Source organism: Martes martes (assembly GCF_963455335.1).
Source record: "Martes martes genome assembly, chromosome: 2".
Lineage (NCBI taxonomy): Eukaryota > Metazoa > Chordata > Mammalia > Carnivora > Mustelidae > Martes > Martes martes.
The window spans coordinates 180,778,688-180,803,160 of NC_137889.1; the positions used below are offsets into that span (position 1 = coordinate 180,778,688).

The 24,473-nt window shown below is 37.2% G+C and overlaps 1 protein-coding gene across 1 annotated transcript in view; it reads right to left on the reverse strand.

Moving 5' to 3' along the window:
• SCFD2 (sec1 family domain containing 2) overlaps positions 1–24,473 on the reverse strand; it is a 429,119-nt gene that overhangs the window by 213,474 nt on the left and 191,172 nt on the right. Inside the window, exon 5 of the mRNA XM_080797411.1 lies at positions 18,765–19,014. Coding sequence (XP_080653537.1) covers positions 18,765–19,014 — 250 coding nt within the window. The remainder of the gene's footprint in view (positions 1–18,764; positions 19,015–24,473) is intronic.

The following is a 24,473-nucleotide window of genomic DNA, read 5'->3' on the forward strand; positions in this document are numbered from 1 at the left end:
TCGTTTGCAAAGAGTACTTGGAAACCACTCTAGAGAAGAATTCAAATAGATCTTCACAGGCATATCTGTGGTACAACAATCTAAGAATTCCCATCCCAGTGATGAGGTGACCAAAGGCCTGTGTGCCTCAATGATAAATCTATTGGAGTGGAATATTGCTGGAGTAGGGCTCTGTCTTATTAGAGGGCCCAACATCTTACTGTATTATGTAGACTGTGAGTCCAGTTAGCTAGATCATCCCACAAGATAGCTTTGGTGCTGCGTCTAGACATTTTTGGTGTAAAGTAAACATTAATTCCTGTTAGTGCTGGTTGGAGTGCTTGGAACATGGGACCAAGTATTTGAGAAAGAGACACCAATTCTATCAGCCCTCTTTTTCTCATGTAGGCAAATGCACTAGTGTCTGATAATCCAAGTACACCTGCCTGGGCCAAGGAAAGCCAAGGGTCAGGTGATTATAACCCAACCATAAGGTTTTCTTTAGAGAAAAGAAGTGTGAGAAAGTAAGTTCATTGTAACTAGGCATTGGTTAAATTTTTTTTTCTTATGAAGTTAAAAAAGATATTTCAGTTCCAAATATGTATGTGTGAAAGAAAAATAAGAGTCAATTTCTAGACAAAGTGGCTTTGGGAAAGAATATCTAGATTTACTGCCAAGAAGAAGATATATTGTTTATAGTTTTGGCTTATCAGCAATAGAAAAGAAATTTTTCTGCAATACAGCAAATAGAATTTTTTAAAATAAGATTTTTACAAAAATAGGAACCCTTATGAAATACTTCTATCACTACCTATACATCTCAGAACCAGTTCTAGACCTCAATGGGTGAGCTGTCAGTGTAGTTTCCATTCAGTCTGAACCAAGTGTAGGAATAGAGAAAGTGGAGAGCATTGTGGAAGTGTCAAAACCCAGTATTTATTCCTTTCTTCACTCAGCACCACCATTTTAAATGGGAGCTAGAATGCAAGGGTGAATAATACATGGTTGCTGCCCTAAAGGAGCTTAATGCAACTGAGATAACAAGCAACAATATCTATATACAGCTAAGAGCTATAGAAAGCATCTCATGAGATGGTATTATTATATCCCCATCTTAAAGATGGAGCAGTGGAGGGGAGGTAAAGAGAGAATCAGTAACTCATCCAAAATCACCAGGTAGGAGGAACATACATGTACAAATATGAACCCTATGAGGCAATACAAATCAAAGTGTCCTCGGAGTGTCACTAACCAGCAGTGAGGGGCAAGGGTCACTGTGGGTTGGATGATTAAGGGAGGAATTAGAAAGGCGATCATGTGTTGCACCTTAAAGAAGAGGTGGGAGGGACACATGGGTGGCTCAGCCCATTAGGTGTCTGCCTTTGGCTCAGCTTCTGATCTCAGGGTCCTGGGACTGAGCCCCATGGGCTCCCTGCTCAACAGGGAATCTGCTTCTTCCTCTCCCTCTGTCCCTCCCCCCCATCCTCTCTCACTCACTCTCTCTGTCTCAAATAAATAAAATATTAATAATGAAAGAATAGGTGGGAGATTTACAGGTAAGAATGAGGGCAGGGGATGTATTTTATATATAGGAAATGGTAATAAATATAGCACAGTTGGAAAATACTTTATTGTGAGATGGAAATAAAATTACTTAAACCCTGAAGAGAGAAAAGAAAGGGTTCTTAAACATATTGTTTACCTGCATCTAAAACCTTTCTCCTTCTCCCTCATTAGTGTTTTATGATTTCCCAATTCATTGTAGGCAATAGAAAGTTATCACACATTGTCCTGTTAGTACAAAAAAAGCCAAAGGTGGTACTCAGACTTAGAAGCTGAACTTAGAAGCCAGGATGCAAGTTCATGGTTCTATCAATGGGTATACACGCCTGATGGTGAGGCCTCAGGTTATTAAACATAAAGAGACAAACAGATACATGGGGCTGCGGGCAATCTCCCTCCTCCATTTTATATTAACCATCATATACTCTTAAGTCTTTTCCTTATCAATGAATACCTAATATAATGCTGTCATTTAGGAATGCTGATTTCATGATGGACTCCCACGGTTTAGGTCCTGATTACTGGTGGGGTTGGGGGTGCAGAGGTTGTAGGAAAAACAAGTTGTTTTAGAAAACATTTCTGGAAAAAACGTTCCATCCTGTTTGGGAGGGTTTGGCAGACAGGTGCTAAGAAATGTTAGCTAAGAGAGACTACAACTGGGAACCCTCCACAGATATTCCTACTGTTGAGGATAAAGGCAAGGGAAGCATGTTGAGGGGGGTCGGAAGGAAAACTGGAGAGGTTAAGCCAAAACTAAGGGGTGTCTGTGGCATGGAAGAGAGATATCCCCTGTATAAAATAAGCCCCAGGACAACACACACCTTGCCTACCCTGTCCCCTTCTTATAACTTAGCACCACTCAGATGCACAGTCACTCCCTCTCGTAGCTGGGTGAAAGAAGAAAGGAAAGAAGACAGAAGGGGGTGAAGGGGGAAGAACTGTCCATTTAAAAAGCCAGACCATGTTAGATTACATCCTACTGGTTCTCAACTGATGGCGCATATGGAATATACTTTCCTTCACTGTTGGGTCCTTTGATGCTGCCTTACGTTGTAGGACAAATAATTTGCCCACATGACTACAAAGTATAAGCTGCATGGGAAGAAAAAGTGGGGTTCCCAAGAAACACCATGTTGAGAGGAAGCTCTCCTGCTCCCCATGGTTCCTTCCACAGGCCAAGAACTGCCACAGAAGTTTATGTTCAGGTTGGAGAAGAACTGTCAGAGACCCAGAGGTTTAAAGTTAAGGTTAAAAACATTTTGCAACCCAGGTGGGCCTGAATGGTGTGACCAGGAGCTGGACCAGAAAACAAGACGAGGGGATGAAAAAGAAGAAGAGCTAAGTGATAAAGGTGAAAAATAAAATAATGAGAAGTGGAGGAAAGCCACAATTTAACCAAAACCCTCCACGTTTTAAAATCTGGTAGCATGAAGATACTGCAACACAAAACAGTTCCTTATTAATGGCTGATAGCACCCATTTTCACAGTGTGAAATATTTCCTTCACTATATTTCAAACAATGGGATATCAGAACTCTCACTTCTGTGTCCTGGGCTTCTTTGGATGTTCCATTCTCTTCTTCAGCCCAACTTTTCTACTCTCCAAAGGGGAGTTCTTCCAGTAAAGCTGCAACACGTTCGCCATGTTGCAAAGGGTCAGATAAAATACTGCAAGTGAGTCAGAGCATCTTTCTTATTCCCTGATTCATTCAGTAAATACTCAAGAGCCTTGCACATGCGCCCAAGCACGCGCAGTGCTCAAGATACAATGGTGAGCAAAACCGATGCGGGTCATTGTCTGGGAGGGAAGGTGGACATTCATTAAATTATCACACAAATACATAACAAACTATTCACTTTAGACACATGATGGAGGAGAGGAGAGGAGCGCTCGGCTAGTACGGAGAGTCAGAGGAGGCTGACCCCAGACTCTACAGTCTGAATCAAGCTCCAAAGGCGTTACATGTGGCCTTGGGGTGGTGAGTTAGTTGGAGAGAACTGCTCTTGCAAGGATCTCAAATCTAGAGGGATTGTAATGCATTTAAGGAACTGAAAAGCCTGTGGCTGGAACAAAGGATATGAAAGAATAAAACAGCCTCCAGGGTAAGAAGGTGATCACAGAAAAATGACAATTCTACTCCTCTGGACAGTCCAGCGCAGAGGGCGTGTCTCTTTGGTCCAGACACAGAGAACATTGTGGGTGTAGCCACTATTTAGTGATCATTTCTAGCTCCTCCCTACCCTGGAGAGTAATGACCCAGATATTTTTCAGCCTGATCATGTCCATTTTTCATTATTCTATTATTTAAAGCAAAATACTGACTTTTTTCACTGCCAAATCACAAAACAAGAGCCACGTCCTTAAAAGAAAGCCAATCAAAACACACACACACACACACACACACACACACACACTGATATTCTCGGATTTTTATCACTGTTTTTCATGTTGAATCTGAATTTAAAATAAATGTAAGGATAGATTAGTTCAAGAAAGATCTGCAAAGATTTTATCAGTAAGGCAATAATAGGGATTTGATATTTTGATGTTAATTTGCACATACCCTACCAAAAAGTTCCAACAAATATATCCTGGTAGCTTTTGTTCTATTCTAAACTCTGTAGATGGCTGCGCTGATACATAACAGCTTCAACACTTGCATTCTAATATCTGGAAGGGCTGCTGCTCTGAAATGCTAGTACCTCTCGAGTGTCAAAAGCCATTAAATTTCCTTTTAAAAAAATAAAAGGCTATCTTCATCTCAGATGATGTCATTTTGTCTGGGCTTCTGCATTCTCAAGGAGAACAATGTGAAATAATCAGGAATATAGTGTACAGATTCCCAAGGTGACCAGTTTTCTGATTTCTCTCCTACAAGTACAAGATTAGGAGGGAGGAAGGAAGCAGGTGGACGGTGAGTAAAAGATTAAAGTTTAATAATAAAGATACAATTATAGAATCAATTTGTGCCTTGAAATCTGTTTCTGGGAACAAAAGCTTAAGCATTCTAAGAAAGCATTCGAAGCTTTTTAAATGGATGAAAACATATGCTTCACTACTTGTACATCAAAGAAACGTCAAAACTACTGTGAACTCTAGCTAAAGTGTTATTGTTTGCTTCATGCATTTTCTCTATACTTTGACAGAAAAGGTCTGCATTCCCAGTTAGGAAGTCTCCAACCATATCTTAACTCTGAAGAAACTTTTCTTGGCCAAGGATTGAATTCTTTGCAAGCTGGTGATCTGTATAGGGAAGAAATCCCAAGTGCTATAGTACGGTATGAAAAGAGCAAACCAGATTTAACTGTTTTTCTTCACTACCACAATAAAAATGAGGAAATAAAGAGCCCAATTATATTAAGATTATCATTTGGACCAAACCACAGCTTCTAAAATTAAAACCCCAAACCATTTGCATGTTAGAAAATGTAAATTGTAAATGAACACTGTGTCGTATCAGTTTCCTGTTCCAGATGGCTCTCTGTCGGGTTGGCACCAAGTCAAGAGCCTGACGAAGAGGTGCAGGCATATGTCTCGTGTTTAAAATGAAAGGGAAAAAAGGAGAAGGGGGTTTCATTGTATAAACACTTCAGTGAAAATTACCATTCCTTTTGGGACCAATTCAGTCCAGGTGCTAAAGACAGAATAAACAGGCAACACATGAAGGCAGAAGAAGTCAGGCTTCTATGGGAATTACATTCCTGGTTACATTTAAAACTAAATTTCAAAATACAAATCACTATCACCACAGTTGTACACATATGTTCTCCCTCTGGTTTTTTAAATATTAATCTTTTATTCCCACATAATAAGCCAATAGAAGTCAAAGCCTATAGCCAGTTGTGTCTCTTTTTAATTTTCTTCTGCTGCAACTTTAGGCTGAACTGCTTGTACCTAATTTTTTTTTTTTAACCTAAAGTCCTTAAGAACCTCCTTTTGGGCTTACAGGGTCTTCCTTTATATTGTGATTAACGGTAATTTTACTTTTGAGGGACACTCTTTCCTAAGACTTGGCGCAGGGATTCAGCATTATATTCTCAACAACTTCCTTTCTAATGTTAGTTTTAAAAAACCTGATGTTGACAATATTCCTGCACCTTCCTTATACTAGGCACTGTGACCTTAATAGACAAACTGCTGAAAGATTTAAAACAAAATCCTACCTGATACCTTTACTTCTGAAGCATATTTGGAATCTGAATTTCTACTTGGCCGTAGATCACCATACATCAAAATACTAACAGTAGTTTTCTCTAGATGGTGGGTTTATGGGTGATTTTTAAAAATTTTACTCTGTGTTTGTAAAGGTACAAAAGCTCTTTGAAGTATTCTATGAACAAATGATTCCTGTAATCAGAAAAAAAAATTCAATTATGGATATTTTAAGAACATGTAACATGAATGGGGTTTTCTGATTCATCCAGATGGCAATTCCTGCCCTTCTAAAGCTTATATTCTAAGAATTACAAGTAAATACACAGTGATGCATGACAGGCACAATTATTGGTACTTGAGTTTTGAGGGGCAGTCATATGGTGAAAGCAGCTTTAGTTCTAAGAATGACTTTAGTTGACAGTTGCTCTGATACTAAGACACTAATGAAAATTTTGGACAATTATTTTTAGGTATACCAATTCTTAATTTCAAAGCCATTATTCAGGTGTCAACAACATATTGGCCAACTACAGGTAAAATATCAAACTCAAGAGATGGAAGACAAGACAGTTGTATTTGTCTAATTATAAAGATGCAAAACTAGATTATTAGTGAATTTCTCAAGATGCATACATCAGTATGTCAGGAATGGATGTCAGTGTCCCTCCCTTTGTAGAATCACTCCAACACCCTCCCCAATTCTAAGAGGCAATGATGGATTGTCAATCACAGTGCACTGTCCATTTCTCTACATCCCTGCTCCTGACTCCCTCCCTCCTGCGTCTCAACACAGTAATGGCCACATGACTCAGCATGGTCAGAGGAATCTCCATTCCCCTGGCAACATTGGCTGAATGTCAGCTTTGTTTCCCAGACCGATCAGAAAATCTCTGTCTCTGTCTCTCTTCCCCTCTCTCTTTTTTTCCCCCTGGGTTGCTATTCTGGAATGACATCAGCCAGGAATGGCTGGGAGGGATGAGAAGTCCAGAGAGGCCATTGTAATTTGAAAAAATGGAGCCAATACTTTGAAGGCAGAGAAGCTTAGAAGATGCAGAGTCCTTGATCACAACTCTGCTAAATATAGTTCTATCTCTGGGCTTCCCAGATAAGCCAATATGAAAGGCAAATACTGACTAGGAAAAGATATTAGCAAAACATATGACTAAGTGTTAATAACCTTAATAATCCAAATGCTCTAATTTTTAAATCATTAAGAATATAATGAATAACAGTAGAAAAAAAAAGGAAAAGACTATGAACAGGCAATTCACAAAGAGTAAATACAAATTGGCAAAATATGTTTTCCATCAGTACTCAATAAAATGAAATTTATATGTGGCCTCTACACTGTTCTTTCCATTTGCACTTTTCCTACAATGAGAAAGTCTGACTGGAATTGTGGAGGGGAAAACTATAAAGATATTAAAACATAAAATTAAGTTTAAGAATGTTAGCTTGGCATCAGTTGTCATGAATGAGCGGGTAGACACAGAGAGAAGGCCATGGCCAACATGTGCCTGGGATAAGGGAGCATCTTTGGAGAGATGTAAGCAGCATCTCAGACAATAGAGATGGGCTGCAGGGAGTAGCCAATTCCTATAGGGGGTGAAGTTGAGTCAGTGACTCCATTGCTTCCCCCCTGAGATGACAGTGGTATCCTGAAAAAGACAGGTATTGAGGAGAAGCTGATTTAGAAGTAGGGAAGGGAGTATACTGATTCAGATAAAAATAAAAAGCATATAAAGCTAGAACCATAGAATGGTAGAGAAGAAGAGAACTTAGATTCACCTAATAAGGCTCTCATTGTATGATGAGGATCCTGAGTCCAAAACAAGATAAGTGACTTATTAACCCCCTTCACCCATTCCTCCCACCTCCTAACCCCACCTCTGGCAACCATCAATCTCTAGATCTATAAGCTTTTTATGTGTGTGTGTTTGTTTATGAATGTGTTTGTTTATGAATATTTATATATTCCATATATAAGAGGGATCATATGATATGTCTTTCTCTGTCTTACTTATTGCACTTAGCATAATGTCCATCCATGTTGTCACAAATGACAAGATTTCATTCCTTTATAGCTGAATAATATTCCTTTGTGTGTGTGTACACAAACACACAAACAATGTCTTTATCCATTCATCTGCCAATGAACACTTAAGTTGCTTCTATAGCCTCACAATTCTGAATAATGCTATAATGAACATATGCCTTTATAATGCATATGCCTTTTCAAGTCAGTGTTTTCATTTTCTTTGGGTAAATGCCCAGAAGTGGAATTGCTGGTTCATTGTATAGTTCTATTTTCAATTTTTTGAGGAACCTCCATACTGTTTTCCATAGTGGCTGCCCCATTACATACCGACCAACAATGCACAAAAATTCTCTTATTCCCTTAATTTTTATTTCTTGTCTTTTTGATGATAGCCAATCCCAACAGGTGTGAGATGGTATCTCATTACGGTTTTGATTTGCATTTTCCACATGATAAATGATGTTGAACATTATTTCATGAACCTATTGGCCATCTGCGTGTTTTCTTTGGAAAAACATCTATTCAGGTCTTCTGCCCTTTTTTGTCCTATTGAAAAATATTTCATTTTATTTACATTCATTTAATTAACATATAGTATATCAGTTTCAGAAGTAGAGTCCCTTCCTTCCTACCTTCCTTCCTTCCTTCCTTTTCTTTCACCTAATTTTTCTGGCTAAGATTTCCAATATTACTTTTTTTTTTTTTTTAACTGAACAGAGAGAGTCTTTTTTTTTTTTTTAAAGATTTTATTTATCCACTTGACAGAGATCACAAGTAGGCAGAGAGGCAGGCAGAGAGAGGGGGAAGCAGGCTCCCTGCTGAGCAGAGAGCCCGATGTGGGGCTCAATCCCAGGACCCTGAGATCATGACCCAAGCCAAAGGCAGAGGCTTTAACCCACTGAGCCACCCAGGCGCCCCTTCCAATATTATGTTTAATGAAAGTGGTGAAGTGGGCATCCTTGTCTTATTCTTGACCTTAGAATAAAGCTTTCAGCTTTTCACTATTAAGTATAATGTTAGCTGTAGACTTGTCATATATGGCCTTTATTTTGTTGAGTTACATTCCCTCTCTACCCATTTTATGAGAATTTTTATCATAAATGGGAGTTGAATTTTGTCAAAGACTTTCTCTCCATCTATTGAGATGATCGTAACAATTTTTATCCTTCATTTTGTTCATGTAGTATATCACTTTGACTCTTTGTGGATGTTGAACCATCCTTGCATTCCTAGAATAAATTCACCTGACAATGATGTGTGATCCTTTTAATGTATTGTGAATTCAGTTTGCTAACATTTTGTTGAGAATTTTTACATCTAAGTTTACTGGGGATATTGGCCTTTAATTTTCTTTTCTTGTGTTGTCCTTGTCTGCTTTTGGTATCAGGGTAATACTTGAAAAATGGGTTTTGAAGAGTTCCTTCCACTTCTATTTTTTTGGAAGAGTTTGAGAAGGATTGGTATTAATTCTAAATGTTTGGTAGAATTCAACAGTGAAATTGGTCCTAGACTTCTGTTAGGGGGGAGGTTTTTGACTACTGAGTCAATCTCCTTACTAATAATTGGTCTAGTAATTTTCTATTTCATCAAGATTCAGCCTTGATAAATTATATGTTTCTAGGAATTTATCCATTTTTCTAGGTTCTGCAATTTTTTGGCATATAGCTGTTCATAGTAGTGTCTTATAATCCTTTGTATTTCTACAGTATCAGTTGTAACATCTCCTCTATCATTTCTGATTTTATTTATTTGAGTCCTCTCTTTTTTTTCTTGATGAGTCTAGGTAAAGGCTTGTCAAAATGCTTATCTTTTCAAAGGACAAGCTCTTCTCTAATGTCTTTTTAATCTCTATTTATCTTTACTCTAATCTTTGTAATTTCCCTTCTTCTACTAACTTTGGATTTCATTTGTTCTTCTTTTTCCAGTTCTTTGAGGTGTGAAATTAGGTTGTTTGAGACGTTTCTTACTTCTTGAAGCATGTATCATAATTAACATCCCCTGTAGAACTGTTTTTGCTGTATCCCATAAATTTTGATATGTTATATAATTTTTATTTGTCTCTTTTTTTTTATTTCTACTCTGGGTTTTTTTTTTTTTAATTTCTCCCTTGATTTCTTCATTGACTCACTGGTTGTTTGGTAGTATGTTGTTTAATCTCTATTCATTTGTGATTTTTTTTTTTTTCAGCTTTTTCTTATAATTGATTTCATACATTGTTTCATACCATTGTGATTGGAAAAGATGTTTGGTATGATTTGGTCCTCTTAAGTTTATTAAGACTTGTTTTGTGGCTTAACATGTGATCTACCCTGAAAAGTGTTTCATATGCACTTCAGAAGAATGTGTATTCTGTTGCTTTTGGATGGAATGTTCTGTATATGTCTGTTCTACATCTGTATATCGTTCTATATCTATCTATAAATCTGTATATCTGTATATATCTGCTCTAAAGTTTCACTTAATGCTGATATTATTTTCTTTTTTTAAAAAAAGATTTTATTTATTTACTTGACAGAGAGAGAGAAAGATCAAGGAGGGGGAGCAGCAGGCAGAGGGAAAGGGAGAAGCAGGTTCCCCTGGCAGGTCCCCTGACCCAGGGCTCAATCTCAGGACCTGGGATCATGACCTGAGCCAAAGGTAGATTCTTAACTGGCTCAGAGACCCAGGTGCCCCTGATATTACTGATTTTCTGTCTAGATAATCTGTTGATGTAAGTAGAGTATTAAAATTCCCTACTACCGTCTTGCTGTCTACTTCTCCCTATGTAGGTCTGTTAATATTTGCTTTATATATTTAGGTGCATCTATGTCAGGTGCATAAATATTTACAAATGCTATGTCCCCTTGTTGGATTGACCTATTTTTAATTAGGTAAGTCCATCTTCGTGTCTTTAAAGTTTGTTCTAAAGTCTATGTTGTTTGGTGTAAATACAGTTACTCCAGCTTTCTTTTGGTTCATTTGCATGGAATATCTTTTTCCATCTCTTCATGTCCAGTCTGTGTGTGTCCTTACATCTAAAGTGAGTCTCTTACAGGCAGAATATAGATGGGCTATTTTTTTTTTAAATCCATTCAGCCACTCTATGTCTTTTAATTGGAGAATTTAGTCCATTCACATCTAAAGTATTTATTGATAGGTGTTACTTATTGCCCTTTTGTTCAATGTTTGTTGGCTATTTTTGTAGCTCTTCTCTGTTCCTTTCATCTTCTCTTGGTGTCTTCCTTTGTTGTTTGGTGACTTTCTTTTCTTTTCTTTTATTTATTTTTACATCTTAATTTATTTTATTTTTTTCATGTTCCAAGGTTCATTGTTTATGCAGCACACCCAGTGCTCCATGCAATATGTGCCTTCCTTAATACCCAATACCAGGCTCACCCATCCCCCCACCTCTCTTACCTCTATAACCCTCAGTTTGTTTCTCAGAATCCCAGTCTCTCATCTTTCGTCTCCCTCTCCAATTTGCCCCAATTCACTTTTCCTTTCCTTCTCCTAATGTCCTCCATGTTATTCCTTATGCTCCCCAAGTAAGTGAAACCATATGATAATTGACTCTCTCTGCTTGACTTATTTCACTCAGCATAATCTCCTCCTTTAGAGGTATGTTTATATTCCTTTCTCATCATCTTTAATGTATTTACTATAGATTTTGCTTTGCAGTTACCATGAGGCTTGCATATAACAACTCATATCTTTAGCAGTCTATTGTAACTTGATAACAACTTAAGCTCAATCCTATTTAAACATTTCTACTCTTCCCTTTTCCATTTTATGTTTTTGATGTCACATCTAACATCTTTTTATCTTGAATATCCCTTAACTGATTTTATCTTGAGTATCTCTTAACTAATCATTATGATCATTATTTTTACTATCATTTATATTTACTGTTTTTATCTTTCAATCTTCATACTAGCTTTTTGGTGTTAGCATATTTAGGAGTAAAAATTAGCACCCCCCCAGATGCACCCTTTTCAACTACATCACCCTAGCTCTCCTATTTCATCCATAGCTACATGTTCAAGAAAACTATTCTAGTATTCCATGTACTCCATTTCTTCTTTTCATGATTGAGAAATTTATATCTCATGTAATGTGCAATTATTAAGAATCAGCAACAATTAATCCCCACCTATAACATTAACAATTGTTACTATTGATATCATGTGCAGACACAAAAATCAGTGATATGAACATTATGTCTTACACATTTGTGCACACATAAATAGCAATGCAAGAGTATCTGTTCCAGTGTCTTAGTTAAGAATGATTGTTTTTATGATGTGACATGGAAAAATTAAGTACTTGAGAAAGTAATTTGCAGTGATCCCTTAATATGTTAACAAAATTGCTTAACTAGTTAGCTACCTTAATAGGCAGGTCTAAGTATCTTTCTACATAGCTTGTGATATATTTTAAATATGAAATAAACATTTTAAACTTCACTTGATATAGCTGTTTTGTAATGTGTGCTGTGGTTAACTATTTTAATATGTTGGACAGTAAAACTAAATGTAACAGTTCCAACATTTCTCATGGGAGAGATTTAGGGCAGACATATGTTCTTCATCAGAGTTTCCAGCAGAAATCTTAAAAATCAAGGGGAAAAAAAGACCTTATTATACCAAACTCTATTGCAAACCATAATGGAAAACAACAGTCTTCAAGTTGTTTTTGTTTTGTTTTGTTCTGGCAGTCCTGAAACAAAAAAAAAATCTGAAACATTAGAAATGGAGGTATATTCCCTAATGAAAAGTCCAATATTGGAATGCCACAAGAACTGAAAATCCATAAATTAGAACGAAGAAATAAGGTAGAATCCTTTCTAAAATAAAATTTACCCTACTTCCTGGACTCCTCCAGCTGAGTTGGTGGATTCCGTAATCATGGTTTTGTATGCTGTCACCTACTCTAACGAGCTAGAATTCTCATTCAAGTGTGGGTAACATGAAGGTTGGTAATGAACTTTTAGGAGCAGTCTTTCAGTTACCACAGCAACAGCCTACTCACTGCCAAGCTAGGAGGGATACTTAAGGTCTAAGGAACAACTTCTCAAGGGAAAGAGTTTTGAAATTTTGAAAACTGTTTTTCAATTGGAATAGTGCCCTCAGGAGTAATAATCTATAGAAATGCAGTCTGAAATCTGATTAATTTACTGAGGCTAACCTGTGAGATGAGGAAAGAATGCAGAGGTGATACAGTAAGGGAAGCATAAGGGGAGAACATCTTATTGGCTCCTCATCTTTCACAATTTTCTGTTTGGAAGTACTTCATATTTTACTAAGAAGACTGACTTTCTACAAGGCTGGGAAAAGTACTCGGCCAACTATAAAAAATGCTTTGTTTGAAAGACATATCTCTACTAACATAATAAAATATCTATGCCTTGTGGTAACACAGATGAAAGTGTTTATAATAAAGTGGCAGACATGAATAGCAATAATAATTTTATATGGTCTATGTTTACCTGAGCTTTTCAAAAGAGGAAATCTTGCATAAATCATTGCAACAAAATTTTTACTGTTGTCTGTAGAATGTGGCTTTGTTTCACTATGGATAAGGGCACAAAAGTGCTTTCCATTTGGGAAGTAGACCTGAAAGTGCCATGAGGTACCTTCCACAACCCACTGAAAGACAAATTCTCAACGGCTCCCTCATTCAGGAGCAGTTTCCTCTAGGGGATGCAAGGGAACTAGCTGAAAGCTCACCAGACTGTTTATCTTCCCAGTGTCCTTAAGAACAGTGCTTTCCCAATGGACCTGCCTTGCTCATTTGTTATACATGATTGATCTTAAAAAGAGCATTAGACAAGTGAGAAAGGATAGAGGGGAAAAAAAAAAAAAGCTTACGAAACAAGATCCCTTAAAATGAAACTTTAACAAAGTTGAAGATGATTTAAAAAATCATGGCCCATCATGAAGACAATGTATGCATTTTACCCAAATCAATGTGAAGTTCTGATCATTCCAGTTAGAGGAACACGGATCCTACCATTATTTTATACAAAAGTACTAGAATTTATGGGGCAAAGGAAGCACAGCTATACATCTAGAGAGAAAAATACTATCTTCACAAGAGAGTGAAGTTAAATGACTTACTCAAGATGGCGCAACTACTAAGATCTAGAGTCAGAACTAAAACCCAATCACACAACTCTTAATCCTGTGCTGAGAACCTTTATTTTCCACTACGACTGCCCCTAGGGGTTCTATGCTGCAAGAGCTTGGAATAATGCCAGATATGTAGACTTATTCAACAAATATTGATAAGTTGAGAATATTTGTGATGTAAGTCCAGTGATACTAGCACACAATAGCACATTACTTCAGTATATACTGTAAAAGAAACTTCAGTATTATAACTGTGGATTAAAGTACCTTGGGCATCGCTCCACCTCACAGTATATTATCTTCCCTTACAATGTTCCCTATCAAGGAAATCTAAAATGATAACTGCAGCAAATACAAGTTTTGCTTTATTTTGTTTTGTTTTGTTTTACTTACCGGCCATTTCACCTTCTTTCTTCTAACAGAACTCTGACTTTGGTCATGACAAATAGGTGCCCAGTTAAAAATACTCTAGGAGCCAGAGGTGGTCATGAAACCCAGTTCTGGCCAATGATACAAGTAGGACAAGAGAAATGTTATTGAATTCCTTAATATGAAAAAGGACAGCCTCTATTAATACATGCCTCTTACCTTCAACCATTTTCTTTTATTGCTGATGCATGGACATAATAAGTCAAGGAGGGGTGACCATCTCATGACCATGATGACAAACCCAGAAAGAAAGTGAAGGAAGGAAGGAAGGAGCCAGGAAAAACATGAGTTCTACTACCTGTCACTGAACTTCCTGCTGAGAAAAAATAAATCCCTCTTTGTTAAGCTAATCTGGTAAATTTCCCACTACATATATTTGGGTGTAATCCTTACACAATCGTACAATAAGTGATAATACCAAATATTCAAGAGGAAGAAGGGTAACAGTGTAATAAATATAAATACAGTTTCCATGGTATTATTATGCTTCTACCTTAAGCCATAGATTTTTTTTTTCTTAGAGGGTTTGAACCACTCATTCCCTAGCTTTACACTAAACTCAGTAGATCTAGCCCCTATTGACCTTTCCTTTAAAGATTCTATAAAAATCCAGGGACATAAATCAATAAGCAACATAAAAATTGTTTACCAAAAGGAAATTGTTCCAAAATAGTTTTGGGTGTCAAAAACAATAAGCAAGTTTTTTCCCCCCCTTTTCCTCTGGTTCCAGAACCTTCTGACCAACATACCATTCAAGTACTGATTTGGTCCTAATAGGTTACATATGTGCCAAGCTGTTTCTCTTCAGCTCACAGATTAGGTAGGGAGGGCTTGGAGTGGTCAAAGCCCCAGGGCTGGTTGCTTCTGACCAAAAAGTTCTGTCCACTTACCTGAGTACACTATGCAAGCATACTCTTTGTCTGTGCATGTCACAATGTGATTAAGGTTGGGAAGTACTGCCCTACATGACAGCTAGAAGCTATCAAGATAACAACACTCATGGGAGAAGATTACTTATTTACATTGTATATGGATTGGAAATGAGTACACACATATAACATCATTTTATTTTTAGTAAAATCATTGAGCGGTCAATACAGCACTTCTGTTTATTATCGAGGTTCGAAGATGGATGATAGGCTAACACACACTGCTCGGAAATGACAGAGCCAGGACTTTGAATTAAGGATTTTTACATCTAAGTTCTATCCTTTATCTGATACACCTCCCGGTATGATGCTGTTTCAAGTTTACACAGATCTTTAAAGTTAGAATTTTGACTTCATTCTCTGAAGAAAGTTCAAATGGTTTTCCTTTGTTTGCTCTTGTGAAAGCTAGGCAAACACTAACATATACAGAAACTGATCATCTCTTTGAACTAACAAGACTGAGAAAGCACAATAAATGACATTTTCAGGCTGTACCAATTTTCTTTTTACAACTCCCATCCCTGACACCCAGGGATCCAGCCCTTGTTATTTTGTGTGAGTAGAAAAGGAAGTTTTTGCCCACCGTTCTCCCTAAAAGTAGCCATCAAAAGGAAAATAGAATGCTGCCATTGACCATGCTTAAGTTTTGGTATGTTTTGCCAATTACAATTTCTCACTGTGGTTTCCATAAAAGTGAAGAATAGGGAGAAATGAAAGAAATGGCCAAAAGTAAATTACATATTCAACACATAAAAAGAAAATATGAATTTTAAACATAGGGCAATTATTGTCAAGAGATATCATTGAAATAAGAAGAATTTAAGTTTGTCACTCCTGTTTTAGAAAGCTAGACAACCAACAGATTTCAATGACTAGAAATAATATTTTAATTTCTTAGTAGCAATGCAGAAACAAAGAGAATACATGCATGAAAATAGGAAGGCAAGGGAAACACCTATAAGTAGCTATTACAGACAGAGTAAAAAGAACAGGTGGTATCAACCGTATTAACCAAATACTAATTCACTGTCTATAAAATAAGAACATGATGGAATGGCTGAGAAAGCATGTCATAAAACAGTAAGTGTAGCAAGCGTCAGTTACAAAATATAATAAACGCAATGGTGATGGAAGTGAGCTGGTAGCAGGTTTAGAATCTCTTGTTTAAAGCCCTGGGCTCCAGACCCAGAACACCTGGGTCCAAATTCTGACCCTTTCACTTTTGGGTGATGATCACATGCTTGAGTTTTCAGTAGGAAAAAAAGTATTGTTTTCTTGATTCTATTAAGATTAATAAAATTATAATATAAAAAGTGGAGGTTTACTGATTAATTGCTTGCTTCCAATAATAGTTTGAAACCAAATTTCATCAGCCCCAAATTGTGCGCACACCATAAAAGAAATTCTGCCACCCAGTAACAAGTCAGCCAAGACTAGAAACTGGAATAACGTAAACCCAACACTGTGCGCAAGTTCACGGTAAAGCCAGGTTAATCTAGTTCACGACTGGCCAAGCATTTGGAAAGCAATTTGGAAGGCGATTCAATTCTTTCAGTATATAATGGAATAGCCCACCTTGTTCTACAAGATTGAGTCACTGCCACCCCAAAATCATCCTAGTGCTTTTTGTCCTGAGATGTAAACAGATGCCTTGGCAGCTAATTGTCAACATCAACCCTACTTCTCAGAACATATGGCTTTCCAAGGTACCCAATAAGGGTATGTCTGTGGCCAAGTAAAAGCCTATCTTCGGAAATGAAGTCCTTTTGATGTCCATAGAGGTGGAGCGACGCATAGGTATTCCACTGGCTAAGTTCTCTTGTGCCACATTTAAGTAGCGCCTCTTACCCACCCCTTTTAAACTATGCATCCAAAGTTAATGTAGGTAGGAATGTATACTTCATATTACAACATAAGATGTCTCTAAAAATTTTAAATATACTAACATTTCTACAAATCCTTATTTTTACGCTTCATTTGCTAAACTTACTAATTTCCTTACATCAACCTGAATGTACAGAAGTGTTTTTAAATGTGATGTCACATTTAAAAGGAAGAGAATGCAATATCCTAAGCAATCATAAATAGAGAAAGTAATAAAGAGTGAAATGCTGGGTCAATAAACACCTTGAGCGAGTATTAAATGAATACTCTCCCAGCATGACTTCAATTCCCAAAATAATACAGTAACACACTAATGTTACAGAAAAGCCATCCAAAGAACCTCAGCTAAAACAAACCATCTTTGTTGTCTGTTTCTGAAATTATGCATTTTAAGAATAACTTCCAATTAAATTCTCCCGGCATTCAAATTGACTTTGAATCAAATTACTGTTCGGAGTGCTGCGTAAACCGTATTAAACCTTTCTCTAAGTCAATATTCATTTATAGCCAAACAAACACACATAGTCACATACAGAGCTGTAACTTCATGAAATGTGAGCAAATTCCACAAGTTTTCCTTAAGTAGATTTTAAGTTGGCAAAGAGGGTCTATGCTAAGCAAGGAAATATTTCATTTTTGTGGAAACATCCTTCGGTTTCCACCTCATCAGGGTTTCATTTTCCATATTCAAACATAGGAAAGTTCAGCTGTGGGCACGAAGGCCAGCACCATGCACAGGCCACTGCAGAGGACAGGACACAGCCTCTTTCGGAGCGGTCTAGACGCTCCCCTCAGTGAGGCTTGACAGGTGACAGGAGGAGGAGTTGGGAAATACATAATGCGCCTCAGTGGGGCCTTCCTGACTGGAGAGGTCTGCATATACCCACCCACACACACACGTTTATGAATGAATGGAAATAGGTATGTTTTTAGACTATTTCAGTTTTGTGTGTAAGCTTTAACAACTTCTACTCTAAACCGACCCAGGCTCCATCCATCTTAATGGAAACAGACTTCATACAAAACAGAAATAATACTGAGTTTGATAAGAAAAACACAAATGAGTTACATAACAGTTCTTACTAAAACTAAAAATGGCTAGAGTGTATGATATTTAACTATATATTTTTCCCGATTCAGCACAGCCTCCTTTACTGGGATGTTTGGATATTATTTGGGATACTACCAATTAATGCAGATTCAAAATGAAATATGAGAAGTAAAAAGTATGAAAGTACTTCTGAAAATTGCAATTTTCGATTGTATGACATTGTACAACATATTAGGGAAACAGTTGTGTGTGTGTGTGTGTGTATGTGTGTGTGTTAAGTTTGAAATGACAATCTCCAAGAAAATATGTCAACAGAAACCCTTTGAATAGGTTGCACATTTTATTTTTCTCTTAAAGATACTGCAACCTGTGAAAATCTTGCTATTTTAACAAGGCTCTAAAAATAGGAGCTGTGACAGGCAATTAGAAGACAATTTCACTACAGCTGGAAAAAAATACTGCAATGAAAACCTCTAATCCTAAGGGCTGGCTAGCATTCACCAGGCCTCATAAAATTCCAAACAACTCCAATGAGGACGGTTTCATCCTCTTCCTAAAATGCCTTTATTTTTAAACCCTTTTCTGTATCAGTGATGTTTATGTCCTGTATTTTTTATTAAACACTCACCTGTGATTTTTTGTAGCAGAGGTGACAATTCAGACTCTTCACAGAAGACCTGAGCCAATGCTTTCTTCACGTTTTCCTCAGCTTCCCCCAGGTCTTTGTCCACTGTGAACTCTCCACTGACGGAATAAATATATATCAGGAGGACCAACAGCTCTTCCGGGCTGTAGTCATCATTGGTCCTCTGGTCCAAAGGTTTAATCATGGGCAGCAGCTGATTTAACACAACAGACATTGTTGACTCCCCAATGCTCTGGAATAAAAGGTGGGAATATGAAAATACGTCATTCTTATACAAAGATGTAATTAATACACAGTATCAGTCCAAAGATGGCTTGCAAACAAGTTTGTGATGTTCACTGACTAGATTGCTTTTTGTTTGTCTGCTTATTTGCTTTTTATTTGTCTGTTTCTTGTCCTAGAGAGAATGCTCTAAGAAATTTGGCATCAGATTGATTGGTATGATGTAGCTTATAACACAGCTAGGGAAGTTACAGGCCCTTTTATGTTATCTTACGTACTGGTTATACAAGGAAGAATCCACTAGTTTTAAAAGTGTTAAGTACTTTAGGTACCAAAAATTTTAAATTTTAAATTAAAAAATGTATTTTTAATGATTTATGATTTAATGATTTATGATTAAAAATAAAAACATGTCAACATCTATATATCCAAACAAATGCTGACATTCTTTCAGAGGAATTAAACTTGAATTTTACAGTATTTTTTAAAATATTCCCCATATTGGCAAATATTAGAATAGGTTTTTTTATTCCAAAATCAAAGTTTATTTTTGTTTTCATTTTTTTATTTTAATTCCAATAAAGTTAGCATATGGCGTTATATTAGTTTCAGGTGTACAATATAGTGATTCAACAATTCTATACATTACTCAGTGCTCCTGGGAAATGTACTCTTCCCTCGTGGGAAATGTACTCTTAATTCTCTTCACCTATTTCACCCCCCTCTGATAACCATCTGTTCTTTATAGTCAAGTGTCTGTTTTTTGTTTTGTCTCTTTTCTTTCTTTGTTCATTTGTTTTGTTTCTTAAATTCTACATATGAGTAAAATCATGTGGCATGTGGTCTTTCTCTGACTGAATTATTTCACTTAGCATTATACTCTCTAGGTCCAACCATGTTGTTTCAAATGGCAAGATTTGATTCTTTTTTATGGCTGAGTAATATTCCCTTGCATGCACATACTATTTCTTCATTCATTCATTTATTAATGGACACTTGAGCTGTTTCCATAATTTAGCTACTGTAAACAATGCTGCAATAAACAAAAGCATGCATATATCCTTTCAAATTAGTGTTTTTGTATTCTTTGGGTAAATACCCAGAGGTGTGATTACTGAATCATAGGATTTTTAATTTAACTTGATTTTTAACAATTTTATTTATTTATTTGACACACACACACACACACACACACAGAGCACAAGCAGGAGGAGCAGCAGAGGGAGAGGGAAAAACAGTGTCCCCACTGAGCAGGGAGACCAATGTGGGACTCAATCCCAGGACCCTGAGATTATGACCTGAGCTGAAGGCAGCCGCTTAACTGATGAGGCACCCAGGCACCCCAAGAATCATAGGATTTTTTTTTTAATAACAATCAACAGTCATTTCCTGCTAAACCTGGTGAGTAGAATAAGGGATCAAACTGGGCAATGTCACTTAGGGTTCAAGATATCTTCGGGTGAATCTGAAGGTAATTCACTTTAAAACAAAACATTTTTTTTTCCTTTTAGCTCTTCCACTAATTACACCAGTGATATTTAGCAGAGAATTTCAAAATTCCTTGCACGTGATAACAACATTGCATTTCTGGAGTAACCACATAGCTTCTAAGTAACTATACTATGTCTCGTACAAATTCTGAGATTTTTCGTGAATAGATAAATCCTTATTTTAAATAATGTGCTTTATTTCACTTATAAAATAATCTTATAAAATAAAACTCAACTATTTGTATTTATATTAAAACCAGGGGCCAAATGATCACAACTTGCAATGTTCATGTCATTCATTCGGAAGGGTTCGTTGAGTATCTACTATGTTCCAGGTATTATTCTGGGTTGAGGTATACAGCAGTGAACAAAACACATCCCTTGCTGTCATAGAGTTTACATTCTTCTTGGGCAAAACAGACAATTAAAAAGCTAAAGAAGTAAAATATACAGAATACCAGACAGTGGTAAGGGTGATGGAGAAGAATAAAGCAGGAAAGAAGGAAGATGGGATTTTAGTGTATGTGTATGCTTATGTATATGAAAATATACTGTTTTAAAGAGGAAAGGCCAGGTTAAGAAGGGAGCACTGGAATTTTAAAAATGGCCTATAGAAATGCTCTCTTTGAATGAAGTTGATGGCAAGCAGCTGGATGTGATTCTGTATTGAGATGACCACCCCAAAATGAACTTTTCTAGTCAAGTCACTTCCACACCTGGAAAAATTTGGACATATCATCTCAAGGTTAAGGTTCATTATTATTTTATTTGGTACACGAAAAACAGCTGTTACCATTTATTTCCGCTAAAAATCTTGGATGTTCACAATGTACCAAACAAAAACAAAATGGTAAGTCTCTGGAAGGAATAGATACAGATGGAAAAGAACAGGAAGATGTTACTGTTCCATGGTGACAAGACACAATTAACCCGGTGTAAACACACCCACTTCTCAAAGGAAACGGTTGAAACCTTCGAAGGCATCCTAGGTCTGTCCTACAGCCTCAGGAGTTTCTGGAGACAAACATTCACATATTCTCTGCTTTACAAGCTGCCAAGAGCAATTTTAAATAAAGGAGCTGTGTGGCTAGCCTGTTAGAAGTGGCACTGTGGGGGCCACAGCTTTCATTTTTCCTTTTTACCCTATCACCAACATTTTGGATAACATTAAGCAGACTCCTTCATTGCTTCATTATATCCCATTTCTGAAAAGCAGGTATATGCTTCAAGTATCTATCCTATTGGAGCCTTAGGATTCTCTTCCCAGAGCAAAATGATTTTTTTAAAAGGTAGCTATACAAAGTAAAACAAGGTAGAATAATCATCATAATCACTTGAATAGATTCAACCACTAACATCTGGCCATGAGAGCATCATTTTCAAGTTGTTGATCTAAGATCCATTGCTGGAGAACAAACTCCCTCAGTAATACTCTAGCAGACTTCTGTTAGCTAGGTAATGCCTGCGCACATCAATTTATGAAATTACTTTCTAACCTGCTTAAAACATTCCCAAAAGCTAATTATAGAGCTGAATACAAAGCAAAGAATACTGATCAGTCTTAAAGAGACATGAGATATGGTGGAAATAAAAAGACTCCATTTCAAATACCCAGATTCCAAACCTGACTGTATCAGTAAGTAGCTCCTTAACCTTGTAGGATCCCAATAAATTCTCAGGATCTCTTTATCTCTAAAATGGCATGATCCAACTACAAAATGGCTCAGTTCTTAAGCCATATTTATGCAAACATCTCCGTTTTCACTTTCTTCTCCTCTTTTTTTTTTTTTTAAACATTACATTGGTGATAGCAGGCAGTGAATCACATTTCATTGTTGGCTACACAGAAAAATATAAATGCTCAAAAGACAAGCTTTACTGAAGAACAAAATGTAGATACAGAAATATCATAGATACATGTGTGACAGGGACTGATACACATACATCTATTTCCCAGTTCTGCCACCGAGAAAATCTAGAAGTAATGACACCTTGGTGGCAGTGAGCACACCCAGTGGTCCGATTGTGGTTTCTAATGTCATTCTCAAATAACAGGAATCAGGGATCCTCGGAGAAATGGCTGATTCTAGGGATGGACAGCAAAAATACAAGAAGAACTTAGAAGATCTTGTTGTGCCTGAAAGTGAGGAAGTCCTTAAAAAACAAAGGGATGGGGCACGTCAAAAGGACACAGGAGACAACCGGAAGGTCTCCCAGTGGCCAAAGCTGAAGCAATTTGGGTAAGAAAATAAAGTAGTAATGGATTATAACCCTGAGTACCAAAAAAATGCTTTGTTCCATACTGATCTAAATAAGTGATTGCATAAATAATAATAGATATATAGATAGATAGATAAATGTAGGAGAAGAGATACATGTTCCTTACAGAAGAATTCCAAATTAACTTATGCAGTTACCACCCCCTCCAGGAGGTAATCCCCCCACCTCTTGAGTGTGGGCTGCACATAATGACTTGCTTCTAAAAAATTGTGTATAGAAGGAGGAGGGAGGAGAATTGTACCTTAGAAGATCAAGGTTAGCATCACTAGTGATAAGGCAAATGATATCATGTGTCCCTAATATGATGTGATGGGAATGGCACTTTGCTTTTGCCATATTTTTCTCCCAAACCCATAACCGCACAACAAAAGAAGGGCACATGCTGTGATGAGCTTTGGGGGTTATACGTGACTAATGAATCATGGAACACTACCTCAAAAACTAACAATGTACTATATACAGTGGCTGAGTGTAATAAAATAAAATTAAACAAACAACAGATAAATCCTAATTAAGGGACATTCTACAAAACGGCTAACTAGTACTCCTCAAAACTGTCAAGTCATGAAAACTGGGGGAAGGCTGAAAAACTATCACACACCAGATGAGACTAATGACAAAACGTGACAGGATCCTGGATGATATCTTGGAACAGAGAAAGAGCAAGGGGGTGGGGGCGGGGGAGAGGGGGAGACTAGTGAAATCAGAATAAAGTCCGGAGTTTATAGTCAATAGAAATGTACCAATATAGGCTTCTTAGCTTTGACAAATATACTACAGTACTGTAAGATTTTCACAATGAGGTGAGGGATATACAGAACTCTCTGTACTATCTCGACAACTTTTCTACATATCTAAAAATAATCTAAAATGAAACATTTTTTGGCAAGAGGAGAGGAGGGGAGGAGAAGAGAGAGAAAGCGAAGTTGGGGGAAGGGAAGATAATAAGAGACAAATCCAGGTACATTTGGATCTCCAGACTCAAAATTCTGTCAGACTGAAAATTCCAGGAAAGACAATTTCAGCTGAGTATAAGAATTCCTCAAAAAGAGGAACCAAAGTAAGGGACTGGCTCGGGAAGCAATGAACTTCCCATCAGTGGCAAAGGGAGGTAGGGAGACTGTCTGGCACGGATAATCGAGAGGGAATCCTACACACGTTGGCTTAGAAGGCCAATTAGACCCTCCCAGTACTATTCATAAAAAGTATGACTCCAGATTGGAGGTATATCCATTTCCGATACTCTCTGCTCTAAGAACGAACTCTCAACAAGAAGAAGGAAGAGATCGGTGAGACCCTAGATTGAAAACTTTTTAAAGCTGAAAGAAAGAACTGAGGAGGATTAATAATGAGATTATCGGAGTGAAATTATATGCCTGGGAACTGGCTGTAGCACTTAGGAGCTGCGTGACCTTGGGCAACTTAAATTAACTTTTCCGAGTCTCAGTTTCCTCACCTGTAAAATGGACAAAATCCCACAAATGTCTGAATATTAAGCAGCCCCTCAGGCACCCTATTTCCTATTGGGATGATTAGTTAAACTACTTTGTGGTTTAAAATACAGTAATCCCCACCATGGGGCAGTCTTTGTAAGGACCCAAACATAAAAGGACACCCTCTTTTCTGAGGGTTGATTTTGACCTTACATTTGAGGCCGGACAGCAATAGCTTTTGCTCTGTAATGTTGTTCTCAGGACCT